Source organism: Chroicocephalus ridibundus, chromosome 10 (assembly GCF_963924245.1).
Source record: "Chroicocephalus ridibundus chromosome 10, bChrRid1.1, whole genome shotgun sequence".
In the NCBI taxonomy this organism is placed as follows: Eukaryota; Metazoa; Chordata; class Aves; order Charadriiformes; family Laridae; genus Chroicocephalus; species Chroicocephalus ridibundus.
Window position 1 is genome coordinate 24,156,257 of NC_086293.1, and position 20,348 is coordinate 24,176,604.

A 20,348-nucleotide genomic window follows, 5' to 3' on the forward strand; every position below is an offset into this window, starting at 1 on the left:
GATATTCCATTAAACCAAGGATTTATCATACCAAGTAGCTTCTGTTTCTGCTAAGTTGCAAGACAGGTGCAGATTCAGCCGGGGCTTCTGCCTGAAAGGTGCTGAGCACTGCTAGTGCTCACCGAGGTCTGAGAGCCCTAGGGGACGCCCCGCATGTGATAAGAGCACTCAGCACCTTCCAGAATGGAGCTCTGGAGGATGCAAAAAGTCCTCAAGTCCCCACTCATAAGAGGATTTTTGGCAAGAATTTTCAGAAATTATGTTGTCGTATAAAGGCAAACCTATTATTGACTTACAAAGAAAGTTAGCCTTCCAAAGGCCAGATTTTTATCGCTGTTAAGGTATATACCGAAGGAAGGCTGATACTGATGGCGTTGCCAGAAGCACTTATTTCACACTGCAATTAGCAAACATTAGGTTGTTATTCTGAAGTACCTACTGTATTCCTAGGCACCAAAATAACTTTGAAATACCACTTTCCAAAATGCAGACATTTCTAAATTACAAAGATTCTCTTGGAAGTGTTGCTATAACACATTTTATAAAACATATTTAATTTTCTAATAGGGTCGATTCAATCAACTTTGCATTTTACGGCTATTTTACAAAAAAGGATGCCAGAATCTTTTTCGGAATTAATAAATTTTCTCAGCATGTCTATAAGGGAAGCAAAGTTTATCTTCTCCATTCTTTCAGAGTACAGAGCTGACACGTCCTACCCTCAGGGAAAAGCCCTTCTCACTTTCATTAAAAAAAGGAAATCAAACACGTCCATTAGAGATGCAGTAAGCTACAACCCACTTCAATAAAATATATTTAAACATATGTATTTTAAATTCTGATCTTGATTTTTGTACTTAAAAGGGTACAACTGACCATAGAAGGAAAAAGAGAAGGGTCCCACACACATTTCCCTGCTTTATTCCCTGCTTGTACGTGCAGTCAGAAAGCATCTATTAAGGATGGAAGACTAGGACTGCTGCATGTGTAAAGATACTTCTATACCGCGCTGACTTCATAACTCAGACTTTCATTTTAATTCAATCAGATTAGATTGTGGTGCTGATTATGATCATATCCACAAACAGCATTTTAACCGAGTTTCCACGGAAACACTATATGCCCCTGTTTTCTTTTTAGACAAGGCTATGCCTGTTTAACAAGTTTGCCGAGGACAACATGTTTTGTTTAAGTTACATTAACTGGAGCCAATATTTCCTAATTACATTACCAGAAGAAACATTTACAGCAGTACTTTCACCATGGGAAACCCTCCATCGTCCAGCCCATCTTAATCTCTGAAAAACAGGAAACATCAGCACTGCCATTTCTTAAAACGTGTTAACTGCTCTTACATCTATAAAACACTGTCTTTTATTAAATGACAATATTGGTCTCGTTCTACAGTCTTCAAATATAAGGACGTTATCCCATGGCATCTGGATTTCTGTGAAACTTCCGTCAGAGAGCATCTGCCTACAAAGAGAGGGGGTCCAGTGGCCAAAGCACTGAAGTGGAGTTTGAAGGCTTAGGGTCTGTTCCTCCCTCTGCTCTTTACCTGTTGTGCAACTGTGACCAAATCACCTGAACTCTTCTGCGCTCCATTTCCCTGTTTGTGGAAGGATACTTCACATTCCATGAAAAGTGATTTGAACTTTATGAACGAAAGCACTAACAGCTAAGTATTCTTACAATCAAATGTTATGGACTAGGGCGCAATGCGGAAACAGGCATACCAACTTGCATGAAGCAATTTGGGGCGAGAAAAATATGGCAGGATTTGATCTTTCAAACTGCTAGATGGAATAGGAAACCTTTTATCCAGAAGCAAGGGTCAGTCTTTCAAAACCACTGGACCTACTGCTTTATAAAAGGTCAGAAAATAAGAATCTTTTCAAAGCATATCCTCATGAACAGCACAAATAGCCTGTAGCAATCTTTCTTTGTCTCCTAAATAGTGTACTTTCTCAAATCACATGGAGGGTGTATACTAACTCTAATAGAAGGTGATCACAAATAAAAGAGGGTGGTTTCTTACTTGTGGTTGCAGAGAACAGCTTGAACATCTGAATCCTAAAAGTCCGAAAAAAGAGAAAACACAACAAATAGGTTTTTTCAGAAGATTATTAGAAGTTCCAATTTACAGATTTTACACCATTGCTCACCACACTGGTAGAAATAAAGGAAGTCCACTCATAAATGGTTTCCTTCTTCTAAAGGCTGACGTTGCCTATTTGAGTGTTCTCTCTTGTTGTCTCTTACCTTCAGTGGACAAGTGGAGTATTGATTAAAAGACTTATTTTTGTCCACCATAATTATTTTTTCATCCTAATTTACCCTAATTATCCATCTTAAAGATACTATATAAATAGCAATAAAAATCAAACTACTACTCTCTTTCAGAAGCGAGGGGTTTTTCCCATGTTTAACCTCACAAGAACTCTAGAAACCTAGGCCTGACGGCTGCCATCATCTGTCCAAAAAGGCCCAAAAAGTTTTGTATCTTTGAGTGGTCAGTTTTGTTTACCATTTCATCCTATTCTTATTCAGAAAAACAGAAAGGTCGTATCATACTCACACTCACAGTTCAAATAGCATGTTGATGAAAGGGTACAAATTACACTTCATCTTATCTCCACTGAGTTCAATGAAAGATTTCCCTAAGATTTTAGAAGAACCAGGCCCAAAGTCTTAATTCAGAATACTTAAAGCTTCAAGACATGCCTTGAAACACTTTTGCTAAAAGTACTGTGACATTACAACGAAGAGGATTGGAGACAAACAGTTTTTTGACTTCTGTAGTGCAGATCTGCACTGTACTACGATGTAACCGACATGTCGTTCTCGGCTGACAGATTTCAGCCAAGTTGCGTTCAGATGAAGTATTACAGAGAATCAAGCATTTTGCAACTCCTTCACATAGACTGGTGTCTACTGTTTTCACATTTTCAATTTACGGAAGTCTGCAGAACTGTCGTTCTAAAATAGGTATCTCTTAACTCCAAAGTTAAGAAAGCAACAATATGTAAAAATACGATCGGCTGATGGTCTATACTAGAGTAGACTAAGTATTTCGTTTCCATGGAAAAGCCTGTATTACAGCTCCTTTCAGTTGCATGAAATAAAAATGTTCGCTTAAGTGCCCGTGTTTGGAACATGACGTCTTCAAATCATCACGAGCTACAAATTGCAGAGACAGCGCTCTGCGCTTTCTTCTTTCTAAAGGGTTTATAGAAAGGAAACTTGTAGCAGTAACTAACAAAAACCTATTTAAAATCTTACTGACAATGAAAAACAGAGGTATGGAAATGATGAGTTTCACTAAACTAGGCATATGATGCGTAACTTCAGCTTCTAAAAGAAGTTAGCCTACTTCTATCAATGAGTACTTTAAGAAGTGGCAGAGATTGTTGGTTGTTTTTTGTGTGCGTGTATGGTTGGACTCGATGATCTCAAAGGTCCTTTCCAACCATGAAGATTCTATGACTCTATGAAAAGGAGAAGCCAGTGGTACTGTTCTTTGAACTCATCTGTTCTAACCCTGCTGAGACACAGAGATGGAGAGAAAATGGACACTGAGCAACGTACCGTTGTTTTGAAAAAGGAAAAGGATAAAAAGTCTCAGCCAAAACATGAGTAACCAAGGTTAGCCTTGCCATTATGGTCCAAAACAACACACTGCAGAAGGGAGTGAAAGCAAACAAAGCAGATCAAAATACACCCTTTTTGACCAAGAGGTCATGTAGCTACATGGACAGAGGAAGCTCAGCTAGGCTGGGAACTTTTGAGATCATACCCTAAATTAAATAGTATTAAAATAGAAGTGCCTTTGATAAAAAGGGATTGTAAACAATGATAATACATATTGCCTGTATACTTTAGCATCACTCAGTGGTGATGAAGCAGAAGTCAGATATAAACATTGAAGACAAAAAGATGAGGTCAACATTAAATGTTGCATAAACTTTAGGAGTAGTAATCTACTTTTATACGGTATTTTTTCTTTATACTTTGCCCACAGGCATTCCAACTGCTGTTATAAATTTGTTATTCCCTCAACTAATGCATGTGCTTGACCTGGAAAGTTCATCCTTCAGCATCTTCGGGGACAGTAAAATAGAAGCCACAGTTTAAAGCTTGCAGCTAGCTTTGGTTAGTACACACGAAAACTAGGATGGCTCAGTATGATGACTGGCAGGACTTCATCACTTACGCCAGTCTTACTAGAGCACTTTGCTTCTTACCTAGCAGACAGCATGTCAGCCGTTTGGTATGATCCTCCTAACAGTTGTATTACACCTCAGGAAATAATTTTCCTTTTCACTTAGTCAAGAAAAGGCAAATGTTATACACTCCGGATACTTTGTATATTGTAAACACAATTGAAAAAACGTAGTCTATTAATGAGAAAAGAAATCATAGAACGAGGGCCTTTTGTGATTCTCAGTATGAAAATAGAAAACCAAACCAGACATACAGAGGAACATATAGTCAAAACAGACAAGATAATAATGAACAGGTACAGAAGAATGTAAGAATAGTGAAAACATGATATTCCTTAAAGATTTCAGTCTTCAGTGTCCTTTACTTGCCATTAGATTATCCCAGCCAAGTGGCTTCATTACTGCTGGTATAAACCACACAACTATATAAACAGGGTTTTACTAAAGCTTTTGTTAATATTTTATAGCTATAGGATTTAGGTTTGTTCTTTTTTTTTTTTTTTATTAGCTTCACTTAAATGTCTATTGTTTTACTCCTGCATATATTTCCTCCCAGGGTATCTGAAAACCTTAATCATCATCCCAATGCTTCTCTCCCACATTACACTTTTAGAATCGAGTTCCATGACTTTTAATAGTTATGCTTACGTCAGAGGGATCAAGAGGTTTAAATTTCAGTACCTATTAAAGGAATTTAATTATCCAACCAGTTCCATTTGTATACACTGTTACTGTTCTCTGCTAATCTATACCAGATTTTTCAGTATTGTAATTCTCATTAATAAAAAGCCGTCTGAAAGAGTTATTTTCTTTTTCTTTTAAAGACAAAAGATCTATCGGTGGCCTATTTTACAAATTCTGAACAGAAACATCATTATCCTTTATAATAGCTAAGTTTCCCAAAGATTTATCATGTCTGAAAACAGCACAACTAGCTAAACTTGAGCAATGAGTTGTTTATCTATATATCTGGTTTACTCTGTCACTTCTTTTAAAAAATTTTGTGGAGAAAAAGGTATTTTAAAAACGCACTTGGTGTTTAAAACCTGCTTACAGGTTAAAAATAGGAGAGGGGGAAAAAAGGAAAGAAAAAGGATAACAGCATGCCACGTGATCTCAGAGGGCTTTTGGTGCCTGCTGCTGTACAGGGAAAGCAGTAGGGATGACACGGAAATCCGGAGAGAACAAAGAAACAAGAAAAGCAGCAAACCGTGTCCTGCCTTGCACAACTCACCTGCTATTGAAATGAAGAACAGCAGCAGCCAGTGTAGCGAATCTGGCGCATTCTCGGTCGCTGGAGTCACACGGAAAAGTTTACCCTGGCTCTGCTTGTGAAACGGCCCCGTAAGCAACGGCCACCGACATTCCCGCTTCTCTTCACCTGTCGCGTTCCGAGGCCTGCCGTGACACAGCTGCCACAGACCAGCACTGAAGAGGGTCCCAGTCTGGGATCACGCGTGTTGTCGTGTACCTGGTGGATGGTACACGGCACTGTACCTACTGCAAGCCAAGTAAGGCTGCTTCAGGAGTTACAGGCTTCAAGCTTTTCCCTCAGAAAAGTTCCAACAAAACAAAATACTCCATTGAAGCTTGAATCCAAAGCCATGAGGACATTGGTCCTGATCCAGTAGAATACCTAAGTATATGCTGACGTTTAAATCCATGAAAATTACGTATTTAACATTTATCAGCTGCATAATTTTGATGTCAGGCTATTTAGTACCTTGCTTAAATTAATGAAAAAAATTCCCATGGCTATTTCAAGTGTTGCAAGTATTACATAAACTTAATTATTTGACTTTTTACTGCAGCAAATGTCATATCCCTGCTTCTGCAAGTTCTTGTGTTCAAGTGACTGCTGTGTAGATACCAGGGCAAAGAGAGAGTCCTTTTGTGCCTGTAAATACAGGAGTTCCCAACATCTAACACTGACTTTTACTTAACTACTACGATTTGCCTTAAAAGCACAAAAGGAAGTAATGAAGTACGAGCAGCACAATTGGTGAGCAGCAGTTTAAGAAAGAGCAACATCCTTCCAACTCCGAGAAGAACTGGCACACTAAATCAGCCTTTCAGAACGCACAGGCAATTTATGTTTTGCTCTTACATTTGTGTCCAGGGTGAACTACTACCATGAATAGAAATTTCTATTAAATATAAAAATATGAAAATAAAAACACTAAGTAAAAGCTTAGAAAAGAACTTTATCTTCAGTGTAGAATGAATAAGCTGCCTAGAACAATAGTGAGTGATCTCAATTTTAACACCTTTACGAGCGGACAAAAAGCACCTAAAATGTCGAGTTAAAACAAAATGTACACCTGGCCTCATTTTTGCATGTATTTTTCTAGCTCCTGTTTTTATTCCTCTCATTTCTGTCAGCTTTATGTCAAGCAATATATTTTTCTATTTACAATAACGGCAAAATGAATTAATTAATTACTCTGACTACACTGGAGATACATTTCATCTGTGGATGCTCAGCATCCAAGAGGTGGTTGTCATTAGCCAGGAAATGATCAAAAATTGAATCTGCACCCTTCTCCGGCTATTTGTGATGGAACAAATATTCTGCTGACACACAATCTGCCCCTTGCTGCAACTTCATCTAATTTGCAATTAAGGTAAAGAAGCCCAGCATCTCTACTCCCGATGTTTCTCCTCATTCTGAAGGTCTTCCACCCCTTCTAATAGATTTTCTACCTACCAAAGCACACTGTAAGGCTGCGCCTTGAGCAGTTTCCCAGAAACCTCTTCTCACCTTCATACATTTCTGCTCATCTAGTTATGGGAAAAGGAGTACAAGCTGAACCGACTCCTAACGACATTGCATTAGAGTTATAACGTCGCAACAAATGGCTGACTGATCTCCCTAATGGACTGAAAGTCTTGTGTCACTTTAGTGCAGAAAAAAACCTGAAAAAAACTGCAAAGAACCGATCCAAACAGTTGTCTATAGATTACCAGCAAAGGATATGAATGTTAAAAGAATGTTCCAGTCCAGACCAGAAGAGTAGTCTGGGGGGGAACAGAGTTCTGACTAAACTGAGAAGGCGCTCAGGCAGGCAGCCCCAGTGACACCGCGGGCCACCGCAGCGCCCCCCTCCCCAGTCTGCAGCTTGCTGCCACTAGCAGGCTGCCGGTCCCCCCATCCACCCCTTCCCCCGCTGTAAATTTCCACCTGGAATGCAGCGTGTTCCAGCTCATCTAGTCCACTATTACATCTCACACACTGGCCTCTTCTAGAGGTGTCAGAGGAAGGCGTAAAAATTCCCATAAATAATAATTACGGAAAAAAACCCTGCCCAAAGGGAAAGGTTTTTCTCCATAATTCGTGTCATTAGTGGCTGATTAAAGCCCTTAAGAGTGAAAGTTTATATCCTTCTTAATGATTTTTTTGCCCCTTGAGGTAACTATGGCTCCAGATTATATATGAATCCTACTAATCTTTTGGCCCAAGGATAACTTCCAACAATGCGTTTCATAGATTAATTATGCACTGTACAAACAAGTACCAGATGTATCTAAGTAAGGCAAAACAAGCCACTGAAAAGAAGAAAACTGGGCTCTTCCCTTCAAAGTCCGTCATCCAAAATACAAAATCACAGCTCCCTGCCTGCTTCCTCATTTCTAGAGTTACAAAATATTGTTTCTCACCTTAAAGGACACCACCAAACAACTCACCACAACTGCCAAGGACAGGCATGAACAACTTTTTAGACGTGATGGTGCCTGCTTATTCTGTCTGATAACCAGTATTTGATGTTATTAAACCCTAGCTGGTATTACTCTCCCCTTATCCAACCTAACCTATAAGATGTCTGAAGAAAACCGCACACCCACCTCTTCTGTAAAACACGGCCAGCTTCTTAAGGTATAAATCTTCCTCAAGCCAAATTTGGTTTGATCCACTGGCTCATACTTCTCCTGTGAAAGGTACGCAGAAGTAGGATCCAGGGCCTTCCTCTAATTTTTGTTCAACTTTTGAAAACCTAGTACCCTGCCAGGCAAAAGCTGAGAGGCTCCTGAGCCCTCAGGGTGCAAGGACTACCTTTGTAGCAAGAAAAGCATGAGGGATGCAAGGGTTCCTGTGCCCTGTCGCCTTCGTTTGCGCTGCATTGTGACTCATAGCTGGGAAACGATAACATCTTCTTCCATGATACAGTACTGTATTTTTTTAGGTGTCAGTTTAAAGACTTTTAACAACAAAGGAATGGGGTGCTTCGCTAACAAACATGAATTATTTTGTGTCCTGACCCAAAACGAAGAGGAGTCCGCACTGGAGTTGAATTTAGGGTCTTCAGCAAGAGTTTAACTGTTTTTCCAATCCGGAGACACGTTAGTAAGGAGAAAGCTCACACCATTTCCATGTAAGTGTCGCAGTTTTAATACCTCCCCAACTCAAAAGCATAAGGAAAATAAAATCTAATAAAGAGAACGTACACAAATTGTCTGCTGTGGTCTTAGGAACACTTTTTTATATAATCATGTCTGCCTGATCTCGACATCCAGTGCAGTGGAATCCAAATGCTGTAGCTTTTAAATATTTGAAATATTTATATCGTTTCCTTGCTGCTAGAGTTTAACTAACATAGTGATCTTCTGTAAGAGATGATTCTCACGCATAAAGCAGACGGCAACAACTGCTGCAACAAAGCGTACGCTGGCAAAGCAAACCCTGAACTGCCCCCACCAGGCAAGAGGGACGGGATATTAGTCCGTTGGGCTGTCTTGCCATTTGCAATGGGAAACATATCTTGTTACAACAGCGCATAAGTTAATTTAAGCAGTCACAATAACACAGTTGCTGCACCACATCAGACAACTGCAAAGAATCTCGCTGGTTGTTCAGAAGGCCAGAAGCAGAGCAGATTTCATGGTTATTCCGTTTCTGGCAAATCTCTACCTGTGTCACAACTATAATTTTCACCACATCAGACTTCTCTGTCATAACCAAAGTATTATTACTAATAAATGGGAATAGGACATGGATTATAGGTTGGGGAAACTTCTGTTTACAAAATATGTGCATTCAGAGTTCTCAATATAAGGAAAAAATAGCCACGTCTACACGAAAAGCAAATCGACAGATTTAATCATAGGTTTCCAAATCTGAACTCGGCATGAAGATTTAAAAAGAAGTAATAGCTTCTTCTACCACAATTCAGAGTACATAAAACAACCTCTGCATTATTGTTGGAACTGAACCTCCCACAGTGCTTAACTTTCAGTGACCTTGTCCTACAACATCTCTTTAATATGGCACATGCTAAAAATAATACAATTACAGCAGCAAAGACTTACCTAAAGTAAGAAAGGCCGTTAACAGACATTCTTTAAGCCCTCTGTTAGAAGACGCAAACTGCTGTGGGAGCTTGTGACCCACCTGGTCAGCAAACGTTAGTTAAGAAGGCAAAACAACTGAAAAAAGAAACCTTTTGAGTTCATGAGCCAAAATAAAATTTTAGATACCAAAGGGAATTTAACAGTCTTATCATAGCAGAAAACAGTAAAATAATAGCTAGTACCTCCTGCAAACCAATCAAAAGCCATGAAAAGGGCTATCAGTGATGTAGGGGGTGAGTTACTGCAAGGACAGAGGGATGTCATCTCAAGCAACAAGTACCTGAGATAAATTTGTTCTTCGAAAGGGCAAGGCAGAGTATCTGCAGCTAGCGAGGCTACCGCTTCTAAGGACGATGATATTTTATAATAGCCTTTTTTACATTTAGTTCTGTCTTCATTAAAATGATTCACTGGTACTATTTAAGATAGGTCTGTTTATATGTTTGTATATCTGTGCACATACCTGGGTTGGGAAAGGAAATAGCAAATAAATGTATTGTGCAACAAAGGCGATAGGAGAAGAGGAAACGGCCTCAAGTTGAACCGGGGAGGTTTGGACTGGATATTAGGGAAAATTTTTACACTGAAAGGGTTATTAAGCGTTGGAACAGGCTGCCCAGGGAAGTGGTTGAGGCACCATCCCTGGAGGTATTTAAAAGCCAGGTAGACGTAATGCTTAGAGATGTGGTTTGGTGATGGTTTTTGTCAGAGTTAGGTTGATGGTTGGACTCGAAGGTCTGAAAGGTCCCTTCCAACCAAGGCAATTCTATGATTCTAAAGGTTCGAGAAGCATTTCACTTTAACCTGACCTTCGTTTAAAGTACATTGCAGCTGATCTTTAAGCTTATCTCCCTCTCCCTTTGTAAAGTTGGAGTTATTTAGTATGACTATGGTACAGGTAATCTGTATCTACAGCATTCCTCTACACTAAATCGCAGACTTTCATCCTCTATCAGATGATGTGTCATTCACCAAGAGTGTCAAGGACAGTATGGTCTGCCATTGGTAGCAATAATCCGAGTACCCTTGATATGAACAGTCACATTTACTTTACAGAACATCGGTTATTCTGCGTTCTTCATTACACAGCAGGAGTCACTGTTCCTTCGGGGACCCTGATTGGTGTCAGAAACAATTCAGCAAAGCATACAATAAAAAAAATTACAGCTCTCTCCTGTGGGTGAGGGTGGCAGGGATCTAAACACAGACCTCCAGTACCCAAAAGGCAGCTATGGAGAAGATGGGGTTACTTTCTTCACAAGGATGCACGGTGACAGGACAAGAGGTGATGGACACCAGCTGCTTCAAGGAAAGCTCTGTCTGGGTGTAAGACAAAATTACTAAGGCTGACAACAGTGAACCTTGCAGTAGGTTGCACAGAGAAGTGATGGAATCTCCCTTGCTGGAAATATCCGAGCCTCAGCTTGACAGGACCCTGGATAACCTCATGGAAGACCCTGCTTTCAACAGCAGTTTGGACCTGATGATCTCACTTTTCTATGATTACTACCGTAGCATTGCCTATAGCATATAAATTTTGCCCTAGAAAGCGAGCTTTCTTTTCAAAAGCACCTAAAGGCCAAATTTGAACCCAAGACAGCTGTGTTACATATCGGAATAGGTCTGAAAGCTTTTGATTGCACAACTTCCTTCTCCACAGGACAGCTAACAGACGGAGCGATCGTGTGGCCACGAAAGAATCTATGATACACCAGATCTCTCATTCCTTTAAACACCTTTGAGTTCCTTCATAGTCACAAGTCATTAATCCTTTTATTGTTGCAGAGGTACGGTACGAATGAGTTATACCAAAGAAGTAACAGAGGGATAAGTCAGGGCACCATACAAACACATGAAGTACAATTTTAATATCGACTGCCATTTCTTTCCAACATCTTTGAAAATAAACAAATCTCTTCATTATTCTTGGTGATCGTATCAGCATGTATGCCATTTTTACATACGGAGACCCCAGTCCTGTGTTCCCGCGCAAGAAAAGCCTGTCAGCACAACTAATGGATGTCAGATGAATAAGCTTAGAAGAGCAAACAAATGCACTGTCAAAACCATGTCATCAACCCACGGGCCTATTCGTGGTGATATTATACACTCCACTGCCCCCAGTCTCAGCCCAGGATAATCAGAATCCATGTTTAGAGTCAGCTGATCTTGCAAAAAATTGACAGAGGACAGCTAATAATCTACCACAATTCAGAAACTATGCCGGATTTAAAAAAGCAGCTTTATTTTTGTGCCTTGCATTTGAGGCAGATTAAATAAATGGAAAAGGCAAGGCTATCAGGTCATTATTTGTGTGTTACAGCTGTCCAGCTGGAGTTGACAGATACTCTTTGCATGGCCTGCTGACTGATTAAGAGGCAGAGTAACTCTCTCAGAGTCGTAAATGGACGGGGGTGGGGGAGGCGAGGAAGACTGTGATAAAGAAAAAAATCAAAGGCTGATGGAATAACTCACTAGAAATAGTTGCATTTCTATACAAGCCACAGATACCATCTAAAAAACCCAAAAAAAACGCAGAAAGGAAACTGGACGGACACATCGCAGATTTGAAGTGGGAATCAGAGCAAAGTATTTGTTACTGTTCTACTTCCGAAAACTGGACTGAATCTTCGGCACGGTGAAGAACGAGCAAAGCAGAATGAAAGGTGAGATACTGAAGCATTCAAATTAATAATGAAATTTTTCTGTTCTCTACGCATCTCTTGCCGAGTAGTTTGTTTTAACTCTACATGGGAAGCCGCGTCTGTTTCTGAAGCCGACTGTTGCAGACCAATGTAACGAACTGACGGTATTGCTTACCTTGCTCGCCAGAAAGCTCACTTCTTTCAAGTGAATGCTCAGTGCGGAACTGAGTCATTGCAAAAGATTATGTATCATTTTAATAGAAATACAATTTCATTTCTGAGTGAAAATTAATGAGTGGTTTGTGACAAACTAGTCTCAAAATAAAACTGTCATTTATACATCTGTGATATTCGATGTTACAGTCATGCACTGTTATTCCTTTAATATGGTGTTCCCTGTTTCTAATTAATGTTTGATCTCATTTGATTAATCATTTGATTAATGTTGATAAGAAGTACGTCTAATTTCCAAAGGTTCCAAGCAGTAACAAACTAAAATGTTTTTCATTTTGAAACAGTAAATAGTAAAAATGATTTGAGGTATCTCAAAAACAATACTACAAAAGGATTTATCATTCTGACTCTCTTTTGTCAAAGAAAATCTGATTATTCAACATCATCTGATTATTTTTTTTTTTAATATTTTGTGCTGTGTATACAAACATGGCTTTAAGTGGCACCTTGTTTTCAAAGCAAGGTCATTAGCAAGATACGAGAGGCAAAAACTATTATTTTTTCAGTTAAAACTGACCTGAACATCAGGGAGCAGATGATAATTATAAATACTAAATATTACTAAGTAGTCCTGTCACTTCATTTATCTTTTTAACAGCTTCTTGAAAAATGTTTGCTGATTGTGTAGAAACTTGTATCGATGGGAAGTACAGCCGGCATTCGGATAAGGGAATTAAAGCAATAAGAATAAACATAGCTATTTCAAAGGACAAAGAGAATCTGGAATGCCGAAAAAGTAACATTAACTGTTTTTATAGCAGTGTCTTCGAAGCTTGACGGCACACTAACTTAATTCTTTTTAGGTAGTACAATTAGTAAAAATACAGAAAAATAAAATTTCTACTTGCAATTCTTCTGACCTAAGATGGTTCAAAGTTGTTACTACCACAGGAACATTCCAATTTCATAATTTTAGAAACTGCTGCATTCCCTTCAAACATCACTGCTCTGCTGACGGCAAATCCTCCTGAAAACCGTTTGTACTTAAGAGAAAGCAATCGTACGTACTTCATTTCAAGCCCATGGAAGCACTAACTTCATCTGTGTTATAGAAGTACTTCAATACTACCTGTAATTTACTCATGTATTGTAAAATAAATTAACTCTCTTCATACTATCTACATTAATGTTTATTACGGAGCCGTATATCCTTGGCCCTTGTTAATGACCTGTATATAACCAAAAGACAAACATCTTCAACTAATGTTAAATCTCCTTTTACTTGTGATACAGGCAACTGGCACGTGGTTTTGAGCGTCGCCTTATTAATACACACAGCTCACGGATGTCCCAACAAATGCCTATGCTACACAGCTTCAAAGACTGCAGACTGCAAGAACAGAGGATTTACTGAAATTCCTGCCCATTTACCTCCTGAAATTCAGATACTACAGCTGCAGAATAACCGTATTTGGAGAATCAACCAAAATTCGTTCACTGGAACACCGCTGCTCAAAATCTTAGATTTGTCTAATAACTCTCTCTCAAGTTTGGCACCAGGTGCTTTCCAAAAATTACGGTATCTACAGGTCCTAAATCTAACCAGAAATTTGATTCATTATATAGAAAACAAGACTTTCAGTTTCCTCCCACACCTAAAAGAGCTGGACCTGTCATCCAACAGCATTATACGCTTGCCTGAGACTTTTGGGAACAGCACAGGGAATATAACGTTGCTGTCTGTGAAGCGTAACAAACTGCAGAAAATGGAAAGAGTTCTGCTGGAGTCACTTCCAAACCTGAAAGTGGTTCTTTTCAAAGATAATCCCTGGCAATGTAATTGCAACGTCTTTGGCCTGAAACTGTGGCTGGAGAGCTTTTTATACAGAGGTAAGGAATTCTTCTCGGTACGTACAATGCACACGGAACACCTAACCAGCACCAACTGATCTGCACCGCCATGGCGCAGCTATTTACGCCACGCCTTAGACCAGCCCCTCCAACAGGAACAGTAAAACACCTTCTCATTCACAGGTCAGAATACAGGTGCTTTCATAAATACAGGCGGCCAACTAGAATCACAGAGGAACTTTATATTGGCACGGAGCAAAAGAGAGAAAGCACGCAGGCACACAATCACGTAGTATGTATGGAATTCTGGGAATACGTATGCGTAGTGCGTGCATGCGCATGTATCCACATCTCTATATAACAAGCATACTGGTGCACATACACTTTAATTCTACCAACTTACTCTATAAAAGCGTTTTACCTGATGCGTGGGGGTAAACATCAAAACAGATACCAATACCAATTTCACTTTAGAGAACTCAGGATTCTAATTCCTCTACAAATTAGCATTTAATAGCTCTTAAAATTTTTTAAAAGAATACTTTACTTAAAAATGTATGTTACACCTTGGACAAGCTTACTCTTGCCTGGTATTGCTTTCTAATTTGTTGTTAACCAGAAGAGGTAGGAAATCCATTGACAATTTCCTGACGGAAAGGCGTAATGCCATCACGTGGGGGAAAGTGAATTTTATAAATAAAAGTAGCCTCATCTTTTGGTCACACCCGCCGTTAAACACATTCAGGAGTTATGCTGTAGAAAAAAGAATATGATTTAATTCTAAAGGAAGTAAGTATGAGAAGAAATTAATTTTTTTTCTCCCAGGAGGCACGTTCAGACTCTGGGAATTCAGAACAGCAGGGCAATTTGCTTTTCTCTAACTCAGGCTTTGGTGCGCGCGTGTGATCCAGCTGCTGATTACCCAGCTGTGTATGGAAGTGACGTGGAACATGCTGCCAGCCAGCCTACGTGAAGACGGTCCACGCTGCCCGTGAGTGAACGCATTGCCGTTTCCAGGCACCAGGACTCTACAGGCCAGCTGGGAAACGGTACTGGCCACGCAGGGACACAGTTAATCCCAGAACAGTCTCTGAGTGAGGAAAAGTCACGGCCAGAAGCAACCTTTTAGAAAAGAGAAAAGCCTAAACTCCTCTCAGGGTTAAAATCTTAATATTTTGGACTGGTAAAATATTACATTATCCCAGAGCTTTAGTTGTATTAAGCTGGAACCATTCCCTAACAAGAAATTCCAGCAGGGGTTCTGACTTCTCTGTGCAGAAGAACGTAATGATCCAAGATAAACATATCAGATTATCTTAATTACTCTGCCAGCAGCATAAGTATTATAGCTTATTTGAAAAACCAACATTGTTTAGAAATTCAGTGATGCCCTTCCATCTTTCCCAACATTGCACAGATTACCTAAACTAAGTGACTAGAAATTACAAATTCATTTTAGCAGCAAGCTTTAAAGGAAGCCCAAATACTATGTTCTCGTCTACATTTATATTTCCATAAAATTTCTTGTGTGAATCGCGTGAAGAAAAATTAGTTACATTGCACATTAATCTTTCCCATCACTTATGTTATATACGTATGATAAAACAGTACTGTGGCCCTACTGATATTTCTTGCAAGTCCTAACAAAACATCGCTGGAGACGGAACATTGTCTGCATTTAAAAGTATTGACCGTTGTGTCCAATACAACTTTAAAAGATCTCAGTATTTTTAGCTGAATCCAGCTCAGGCAACTGTCACGTGATGCCTACTCACAAATAATTACAGAGAATGCTTCGGTCCAGGTGGGACTCCAGCCTTCTATTCCAAGTACACCTATCTGAGTTACTTAAAACCATAAAAGAATCACAGCTGCAGGAGCTGGAGTTTTATCTATATTCACATTCAAACTAACACACTGGAGGTGTGTCTGGAACCATGCTTTGGGTTTGGCTATTAAAGACCAAGAGACAAGTTGCTACGCTTGTATCTCTCTTGGAATATCATCAATATTTGGGGAGTCATCTCCAGATGTCAGTTTGGGTCCATCTGTATTCACTACTTTCTCAAAGTCTTTTCAGGATGAAAGTTTCTATGCCTGGCTTTAGCTGAAAGGTGGGTTATTTTGGATAGAGAAGAGGAAGAAAATCCAGCTGATTTGATTAGTTAATTTTTTAAAACACGTAAACGTTGGTTTGGGCCTTGTTGACTCCTTGACACACTACAGGCCTAAAGCCGTGGTGTATGCACTAATTAGAAACCTGAAGCCTTCGCTGGGTGTGTGTTCCTCTGTATGCCCAGAAACGACGCCTCATTGGCCAGGACTGAGGCTTCCTACTTCCCTTCCCATTATACTCAAAAAGTCCTTTGGGAGAGAACAGAAGCTGGCTCTAAGCAATCACAAAATTTACCATTTGAGCAGGGTAATAGATTGATTAATCTTAACTCCTTTAGACCTCAGTATATTTTCTCACCATAAGCCTCGCTTCAAAAAATTGCCCACGCAGACGTAGAACTTCCTGAACTTCCTCTTTGCTTCGTTACAGTTAGCATATGGCGTCAGAACCATGGCTATTTCATGGAATATTTGAATCAAGTGGGAAATCTTTACTAAGTATATTGTTTCCATTTCTCTTTATAAAAAGAAGTAATGGTATGAATTTGAATGGAATGACTTGGCTGATAACAATACCTCTTCGTTTTCATCTATGACTTATTTCTTACTTTTATACCACTGTTGTTCTTTACTTTTACATCCATAAAAACATAGATTACTTAATTCCTGACGAATTCCTTCTGGCAAATACTCCCTTGTTTGAGTGATAAATTGTAATAATCTCACCACTGATCTAACTGGAAAAAGATCTTAAAGATATAGTTGTAAATCTTTAGAAGTATAAAGTCAAAGCTGACGGTAAATTTACTTCAGGTTTCTGTTGATTTTACGTTAAGATAATTCAGAAGCCACCAGAATTTAAGACGATAAATCTGTGGTGTTTTTTTCAGGAGGAATAAGCGATGGCATTATCTGCTCAACGCCAGGGATTCGGAAGGGAAAGGACCTCCTCAAAGTCCCCTACGAGCTATTCGGAGCCTGCCCCCTCAGGACAGCTCACGTCCACCTGGCCAGCGCTCACCACCACAGCTTTGAGCACAGAAGTTCTCCGAAGTACGCTCACCACAACGAACACGGGGAATACAGCCGCTCCAACTGCGAACCCAAACCAAAGCCAAGGCCTGTTAGTTTGCGTCACGCGATCGCCACTGTCGTAATAACTGGAGTTATCTGTGGAATTGTGTGTCTGATGATGCTGGCAGCTGCCGTTTACGGTTGTGCCTACGCTGCAATTACTGCTAAATACCACAGAGAACATTTGGCCCCGGCCAAACAGCATGGGACTCCTGAGGAAAAAGAGCCATTTGATAGTTCCTTGGCTTGAGTTACTTTGTCTTTGGTTTCTTGAAAATAAAGCCCCCACTTCAGCTAAAAAGCCTGGAATCTAAACAGGACTGATATAGAAATGACTGCTTTTTTTGTTGTTGTTGTTTTTTCACATTTTTTTTCAATGTAAATATATATATTCTTTGGAATATATATTAAGAATTTATGTAGAAGAATGTAACTTTATTTATATTTTGTGCATGTATAGTCTGAAGCCACTATTTAAAGCTGAGTGTTTGAGATGATGAAACCCTGACGTGGCCACTGTAAAGCAGCCGTTCTCCATTACCAGCTCTGTGTAATATTAGTACAATAGATGCGTTATGGTGCAGCTACAGTCAGCAGCTCACACGAGTGAGCTTTCTGCAAAGGAAAATACAAAATAGCTACAAACGTCTGACTACATTTTCAGATCTTAAAATACCTGGTATATTTCCAGAAATACAATTCACAATCGGTTTTAGAACCAGTCAGCCTATAGTCTGCGGTCACTGCCACTGGTAACTTAAACATGTGTTAAAAACATTTCCACGTTTTTTCCACCTTGCAATCGGCCCTAGAAGACAACAATTAAACATTACGTCCGTTACCTACCTTAGAAAATAGGAAGTACCTTGTTAACTATCACATTTCATTTTTAAATTACTTAGTAGGGAAGAAAGAAGAGAGCTGAGAAAATGCTGAAGAAAGAAGAAATGCTGCACTGTTCAACGAGAAGCAGTGACAGGAGCACATAAAGCACACACGGAGAGAGGTGACGCTTCCCCTGCTGGCACACGTGCTTGCTGCAGACATCTCTGAAGCCTCTTATTCCCAAATCCACACACAAGTGTTCCATTTTGCAGATGCCACGACTGCAGCTGCAGCTGCCATCACAGTGCCGCCCTTCAGCGCGGAGGACAATGGAGTTGCATGTTTACGCGCTCCCTCTCAGAGAAAACGTTCCGCTGAATTCATGCAAGGCTCCCCCCGACCTTTCTGCAGCGCAGTTTTGCCATCAGAGGAAATCAGAGCCAAAACCACTTGAGTAATACAAGTTTAGGACAGAAAGAGTATTTTAAGTGTGCAGAAGTATTTTTTAAATAATTATTAGAAATTATCTTAAAGCATCCAGCAGAGATCAGTAACTCCATCTACCTTTTCCGAGACTAGAAAAAACGAATCTAGGCTATTTGTGACAGATATTTAACGCGTTTTCTAAATCTCTCCAGTGACACAGGGTTGAAGACCTGCCCAAGTAGCTAATGCAGAAATCAACTTCGCTCACAGCCTTGGGGATTTTCTCAGCATCTATCCTCAACCCCTGGCGAAAACCTCGTCAGTTTATTCCACTGGGCAGAAAACTAGAGGACAATGGCTGAGCATCAGCCTGCAGCACGGGCATCCAGAGACCTCCCCTTCCCTTCCAACAGATGGATTCCAAGACGAAGTTTCCAGCAATTCTATTAACAGCCTCCACTGAGTGATGGGCTATATGGCAGGAGTCACGTAACCCTTGCTCTTATCTACTTAGTAATAATTGCAACCTAAATATTAAAGCCCATTCCTCCATCTGTAGTTACTTTCATGTCCAGAGAAAATTAAGCATCTCACTCTTCAGCTAAATCTAGCAGACACTGAAAACAATTAATTACTGTCTAGTGGGTTTTTTTAACTGCTAAGTACTTCATATTATTATTAGGCTCTCTTCATTCCTCCCTGTCCTGAACTAAATAAACCAAGCTGTGTCAAATTTTCCTGTAAGGCCAGATTCTCCAAACTTTTATTTTCCTGCATTTTCTGGAACTTTTCCGGTTCTTCTATTTTTTTATTTTTAAATGTGGTACCCTACATTGGGCATATTACTTCAGCTGAGACATCATCAGCACAGATTTTTTAGAATATTTATATTCAGGCTCTTTAAATCTGATCTCTTGATGATGTATCTCAGAAGCAACTTTGTTTTTTTCCTTTTAAATATTCAGTAAAGCTTAATGAATAATCGATTTTCAGAGCTAAGCCATTTGAGTGTGTAGATTACATTTTCTAGACTTTTATCGCAGTAACATTTTACAAAGCAAAACATAGTTTTTCAGACAGAGAAGACTGAAGTAATACAGGATAGAACCTTACTGCCCATGGGCCAAAAAACGAGTTCAGAGCCAAGCCAAATCAGTGCTTTTCTGTGGTGACGACCTAAAGCGACCACCCTTGCACTCAAAGCGCAGACCCTAAGACGACAGCTAATAAACCTCTGATGTGCAGAGAGATTTCACCCATGGTGTTTCTAATAGGCCCAGGTAGAGCCATGCCCCTCCCATCACACAGGCCTCCACGCTGCTGATACCTTCAAGCAAAGGAAAACAAGAACTGACTTGATTTTTCCTAGTCAGGAATAACCACAACATCTTCCTAGTCCTTAAAAAACAGCCTATCAACGAAAACCTCTCAGGCTTTCCTTACTGTAAGACAGTTTAAAAAAAAAAAAGAAAAAAAAAAGAAAAAGGTGAGGAAGAGGCAATGAAGGGCACAACAGCATTTAAAGAAACTCTTTCTAAGTCACATTTAAGATGCTTCGGGGATTTTCATGCACACATAAGGCTGTAAATTGATACAGAGTTCTGCCAGAAAGCAAAGTAAATCATATTTCCATTAGTTCACTGTGCTATGGGAGTAAAGCAAGCCAACC

The 20,348-nt window shown here is 39.7% G+C and overlaps 2 protein-coding genes across 6 annotated transcripts in view; one reads left to right on the top strand and one right to left on the bottom strand.

Annotated features, from left to right (window-relative positions):
- CACNA2D3 (calcium voltage-gated channel auxiliary subunit alpha2delta 3) overlaps positions 1–20,348 on the bottom strand; it is a 551,583-nt gene that overhangs the window by 60,573 nt on the left and 470,662 nt on the right. The window lies entirely within an intron of this gene.
- LRTM1 (leucine rich repeats and transmembrane domains 1) lies at positions 13,058–17,678 on the top strand. The gene is made up of 3 exons (XM_063347763.1): positions 13,058–13,184; positions 13,682–14,278; positions 17,245–17,678. Exons 1-3 carry the CDS (start codon positions 13,058–13,060, stop codon positions 17,676–17,678), a joined length of 1,158 nt encoding a protein of 385 aa, XP_063203833.1.

Bases quoted from the DNA above. Each gene is read 5' to 3' on its own strand.
- LRTM1 (XM_063347763.1), top strand. From the start codon at position 13,058: ATGTTTGCTGATTGTGTAGAAACTTGTATCGATGGGAAGTACAGCCGG. The intron at 13,185-13,681 runs GTAACATTAACT...CTTGTGATACAG, and splicing joins GAATCTGGAATGCCGAAAAA to GCAACTGGCACGTGGTTTTG. The intron at 14,279-17,244 runs GTAAGGAATTCT...TGTTTTTTTCAG, and splicing joins GGAGAGCTTTTTATACAGAG to GAGGAATAAGCGATGGCATT.